This window comes from Salvelinus alpinus, chromosome 27, assembly GCF_045679555.1.
Source record: "Salvelinus alpinus chromosome 27, SLU_Salpinus.1, whole genome shotgun sequence".
Taxonomy (NCBI): Eukaryota; Metazoa; Chordata; class Actinopteri; order Salmoniformes; family Salmonidae; genus Salvelinus; species Salvelinus alpinus.
In genome coordinates, this window is record NC_092112.1 from 10,496,276 (window position 1) to 10,502,275 (window position 6,000).

Below are 6,000 nucleotides of genomic sequence, written 5' to 3' on the forward strand. Positions count from 1 at the left end.
ACTGGACTGAGTGGGGTAGTTTACTATGGAGGAGGACTGAGTGGGGTAGTTTACTATGGAGGAGGACTGAGTGGGGTAGTTTACCATAGAGGAGGACTGAGTGGGGTAGTTTACTATAGAGGAGGACTGAGTGGGGGTAGTTTACTATAGAGGAGGACTGAGTGGGGTAGTTTACTATAGAGGAGGACTGAGTGGGGTAGTTTACTATAGAGGAGGACTGAGTGGGGTAGTTTACTATAGAGGAGGACTGAGTGGGGTAGTTTACTATAGAGCAGGACTGAGTGGTGTAGTTTACTATAGAGGAGGACTGAGTGGGGTAGTTTACTATGGAGGAGGACTGAGTGGGGTAGTTTACTATAGAGGAGGACTGAGTGGGTTAGTTTACTATGGAGGAGGACTGAGTGGGGTAGTTTACTACGGAGGAGGACTGAGTGGGGTAGTTTACTACAGAGAAGGACTGAGTGGTGTAGTTTACTCTAGAGGAGGACTGAGTGGGGTAGTTTACTATAGAGGAGGACTGAGTGGGGTAGTTTACTATAGAGCAGGACTGAGTGGTGTAGTTTACTATAGAGGAGGACTGAGTGGGGTAGTTTACTATGGAGGAGGACTGAGTGGGGTAGTTTACTATGGAGGAGGACTGAGTGGGGTAGTTTACTACGGAGGAGGACTGAGTGGGGTAGTTTACTACAGAGAAGGACTGAGTGGTGTAGTTTACTCTAGAGGAGGACTGAGTGGGGTAGTTTACTATAGAGGAGGACTGAGTGGGGTAGTTTACTATAGAGCAGGACTGAGTGGTGTAGTTTACTATAGAGGAGGACTGAGTGGGGTAGTTTACTATGGAGGAGGACTGAGTGGGGTAGTTTACTATGGAGGAGGACTGAGTGGGGTAGTTTACTACGGAGGAGGACTGAGTGGGGTAGTTTACTACAGAGAAGGACTGAGTGGTGTAGTTTACTCTAGAGGAGGACTGAGTGGGGTAGTTTACTATAGAGGAGGACTGAGTGGGGTAGTTTACTATAGAGCAGGACTGAGTGGTGTAGTTTACTATAGAGGAGGACTGAGTGGGGTAGTTTACTATGGAGGAGGACTGGACTGAGTGGGGTAGTTTACTATGGAGGAGGACTGAGTGGGGTAGTTTACTATGGAGGAGGACTGAGTAGGGTAGTTTACTATAGAGGAGGACTGAGTGGGGTAGTTTACTATGGAGGAGGACTGAGTGGGGTAGTTTACTATAGAGGAGGACTGAGTGGGGTAGTTTACTATGGAGGAGGACTGGACTGAGTGGGGTAGTTTACTATGGAGGAGGACTGAGTGGGGTAGTTTACTATGGAGGAGGACTGAGTGGGGTAGTTTACTATGGAGGAGGACTGAGTGGGGTAGTTTACTATGGAGGAGGACTGAGTGGGGTAGTTTACTATGGAGGAGGACTGAGTGGGGTAGTTTACTATGGAGGAGGACTGAGTGGGGTAGTTTACTACGGAGGAGGACTGAGTGGGGTAGTTTACTACGGAGAAGGACTGAGTGGTGTAGTTTACTCTAGAGGAGGACTGAGTGGGGTAGTTTACTATTGCGGAGGACTGGGTGGGGGAGTTTACTATAGAGGAGTACTGAGTGGGGTAGTTTACTATGGAGGAGGACTGAGTGGGGTAGTTTACTATAGAGGAGGACTGAGTGGGGTAGTTTACTATTGCGGAGGACTGGGTGGGGCAGTTTACTATAGAGGAGGACTGAGTGGGGTAGTTTACTATGGAGGAGGACTGAGTGGGGTAGTTTACTATAGAGGAGGACTGAGTGGGGTAGTTTACTATAGAGGAGGACTGAGTGGGGTAGTTTACTATGGAGGAGGACTGAGTGGGGTAGTTTACTGTAAGGAGGACTGAGTGGGGTGGTTTACTATAGAGGAGGACTGAGTGGGGTAGTTTACTATAGAGGAGGACTGAGTGGGGTAGTTTACTGTAAGGAGGACTGAGTGGGGTAGTTTACTATAGAGGAGGACTGAGTGGGGTAGTTTACTATGGAGGAGGACTGAGTGGGGTAGTTTACTATGGAGGAGGACTGAGTGGGGTAGTTTACTGTAAGGAGGACTGAGTGGGGTAGTTTACTATAGAGGAGGACTGAGTGGGGTAGTTTACTATAGAGGAGGACTGAGTGGGGTAGTTTACTATGGAGGAGGACTGAGTGGGGTAGTTTACTATGGAGGAGGACTGAGTGGGGTAGTTTGCTGTAAGGAGGACTGAGTGGGGTAGTTTACTATGGAGGAGGACTGAGTGGGGTAGTTTACTATGGAGGAGGACTGGACTGAGTGGGGTAGTTTACTATAGAGAAGGACTGAGTGGGGTAGTTTAATATGGAGGAGGACTGGACTGAGTGGGGTAGTTTACTATGGAGGAGGACTGAGTGGGGTAGTTTACTATAGAGGAGGACTGAGTGGGGTAGTTTACTATGGAGGAGGACTGAGTGGGGTAGTTTACTATAGAGGAGGACTGAGTGGGGTGGTTTACTATGGAGGAGGACTGAGTGGGGTAGTTTACTATGGAGGAGGACTGAGTGGGGTAGTTTACTATGGAGGAGGACTGGACTGAGTGGGGTAGTTTACTATAGAGGAGGACTGAGTGGGGTAGTTTACTATGGAGGAGGACTGGACTGAGTGGGGTAGTTTACTATGGAGGAGGACTGAGTGGGGTAGTTTACTATGGAGGAGGACTGAGTGGGGTAGTTTACTTTAGAGGAGGACTGAGTGGGCTAGTTTACTATAGAGGAGGACTGAGTGGGGTAGTTTACTATGGAGGAGGACTGAGTGGGGTAGTTTACTATGGAGGAGGACTGAGTGGGGTAGTTTACTATAGAGGAGGACTGAGTGGGGTAGTTTACTATGGAGGAGGACTGGACTGAGTGGGGTAGTTTACTATGGAGGAGGACTGAGTGGGGTAGTTTACTATGGAGGAGGACTGAGTGGGGTAGTTTACCATAGAGGAGGACTGAGTGGGGTAGTTTACTATAGAGGAGGACTGAGTGGGGGTAGTTTACTATAGAGGAGGACTGAGTGGGGTAGTTTACTATAGAGGAGGACTGAGTGGGGTAGTTTACTATAGAGGAGGACTGAGTGGGGTAGTTTACTATAGAGGAGGACTGAGTGGGGTAGTTTACTATAGAGCAGGACTGAGTGGTGTAGTTTACTATAGAGGAGGACTGAGTGGGGTAGTTTACTATGGAGGAGGACTGAGTGGGGTAGTTTACTATAGAGGAGGACTGAGTGGGTTAGTTTACTATGGAGGAGGACTGAGTGGGGTAGTTTACTATGGAGGAGGACTGAGTGGGGTAGTTTACTATAGAGGAGGACTGAGTGGGGTAGTTTACTATGGAGGAGGACTGAGTGGGGTAGTTTACTATAGAGGAGGACTGAGTGGGTTAGTTTACTATGGAGGAGGACTGAGTGGGGTAGTTTACTATGGAGGAGGACTGAGTGGGGTAGTTTACTATGGAGGAGGACTGAGTGGGGTAGTTTACTATGGAGGAGGACTGAGTGGGGTAGTTTACTATGGAGGAGGACTGAGTGGGGTAGTTTACTACGGAGGAGGACTGAGTGGGGTAGTTTACTACAGAGAAGGACTGAGTGGTGTAGTTTACTCTAGAGGAGGACTGAGTGGGGTAGTTTACTATAGAGGAGGACTGAGTGGGGTAGTTTACTATAGAGCAGGACTGAGTGGTGTAGTTTACTATAGAGGAGGACTGAGTGGGGTAGTTTACTATGGAGGAGGACTGGACTGAGTGGGGTAGTTTACTATGGAGGAGGACTGAGTGGGGTAGTTTACTATGGAGGAGGACTGAGTAGGGTAGTTTACTATAGAGGAGGACTGAGTGGGGTAGTTTACTATGGAGGAGGACTGAGTGGGGTAGTTTACTATAGAGGAGGACTGAGTGGGGTAGTTTACTATGGAGGAGGACTGGACTGAGTGGGGTAGTTTACTATGGAGGAGGACTGAGTGGGGTAGTTTACTATGGAGGAGGACTGAGTGGGGTAGTTTACTATGGAGGAGGACTGAGTGGGGTAGTTTACTATGGAGGAGGACTGAGTGGGGTAGTTTACTATGGAGGAGGACTGAGTGGGGTAGTTTACTACGGAGGAGGACTGAGTGGGGTAGTTTACTACGGAGAAGGACTGAGTGGTGTAGTTTACTCTAGAGGAGGACTGAGTGGGGTAGTTTACTATTGCGGAGGACTGGGTGGGGGAGTTTACTATAGAGGAGTACTGAGTGGGGTAGTTTACTATGGAGGAGGACTGAGTGGGGTAGTTTACTATAGAGGAGGACTGAGTGGGGTAGTTTACTATAGAGGAGGACTGAGTGGGGTAGTTTACTATAGAGGAAGACTGAGTGGGGTAGTTTACTATAGAGGAGGACTGAGTGGGGTAGTTTACTATAGAGGAGGACTGAGTGGGGTAGTTTACTATAGAGGAGGACTGAGTGGGGTAGTTTACTATGGAGGAGGACTGAGTGGGGTAGTTTACTATAGAGGAGGACTGAGTGGGGTAGTTTACTATAGAGGAGGACTGAGTGGGGTAGTTTACTATAGAGGAGGACTGAGTGGGGTAGTTTACTATAGAGGAGGACTGAGTGGGGTAGTTTACTATAGAGGAGGACTGTGTGGGGTAATTTACTATAGAGGAGGACTGAGTGGGGTAGTTTACTATAGAGGAGGACTGGGTGGGGTAGTTTACTACAGAGGAGGACTGGGTGGGGTAGTTTACTATAGAGGAGGACTGAGTGGGGTAGTTTACTATAGAGGAGGACTGAGTGGGGTAGTTTACTATAGAGGAGGACTGAGTGGGGTAATTTACTATAGAGGAGGACTGAGTGGGGTAGTTTACTATAGAGGAGGACTGGGTGGGGTAGTTTACTTTAGAGGAGGACTGAGTGGGGTAGTTTACTATAGAGGAGGACTGAGTGGGGTAGTTTACTTTAGAGGAGGACTGACTGGGGTAGTTTACTATAGAGGAGGACTGAGTGGGGTAGTTTACTATGGAGGAGGACTGAGTACTATGGAGGAGGACTGAGTGGGGTAGTTTACTATGGAGGAGGACTGAGTGGGGTAGTTTACTATAGAGGAGGACTGAGTGAGGTAGTTTACTATAGAGGAGGACTGGGTGGGGTAGTTTACTATGGAGGAGGACTGAGTGGGGTAGTTTACTATGGATGAGGACTGAGTGGGGTAGTTTACTATGGAGGAGGACTGAGTGGGGTAGTTTACTATGGAGGAGGACTGAGTGGGGTAGTTTACTATGGAGGAGGACTGAGTGGGGTAGTTTACTATAGAGGAGGACTGAGTGGGGTAGTTTACTATAGAGGAGGACTGAGTGGGGTAGTTTACTATGGAGGAGGACTGGGTGGGGTAATTTACTATGGAGGAGGACTGGGGTCATGATATAAAAATGATAAGATAACAGGACTGTTTCCCTGGGACAAAAGGGGGGGACTGTGTCTTAAATCTAGCTGGTTCTCCCCAGTCTTCTCCAGGGTCATCTGAGGGGGACAGATAGACTCACTGAACCCTCTGGGGGATAGGGAAGGGTGTGTGTGAGTCTGTCTGTCTGTGTGTGTCCCACATATCCCAGTATGCATGTGTGAATGATCTTATGTGGAATCAAGAACATCGACCTTCCACTAGTTTATTATTCTTTTCTGAACGTTCTATTACAATTCCTCTGCCAATAGTAACACGCTGACTAAATGACTCATCTGGCATCTGCTTGCATTGCCTTACAGGAACTGGTGCGCTTACAGGGTGGCATCTGTGTGTATTTCCTTACAGGAACTGGTGTGCTTACGTGGTGACACGCACCATCAGCTGTGTAATGGAGGACGGTGTGGAGACGTACGTGAAGCCAGACTACCAGAGATGTGCCTGGGGGCAGTGTTCCAGAGTGATGGCGTGAGTCTCTCTCTCTCTCTCTCTCTCTCTCTCTCTCTCTCTCTCTCTCTCTCTCTCTCTCTCTCTCTCTCC

General features: G+C 48.5%; 1 protein-coding gene across 2 annotated transcripts in view; it reads left to right on the top strand.

Annotated features, from left to right (window-relative positions):
* Window positions 1-6,000, top strand: part of LOC139555953 (EMILIN-1-A-like) — a 68,856-nt gene that overhangs the window by 35,449 nt on the left and 27,407 nt on the right. For both annotated transcript variants that reach the window (XM_071369364.1, XM_071369366.1), the window contains one exon: window positions 5,809-5,928. In XM_071369364.1, the coding sequence (XP_071225465.1) occupies window positions 5,809-5,928 (120 nt within the window). The remainder of the gene's footprint in view (window positions 1-5,808; window positions 5,929-6,000) is intronic.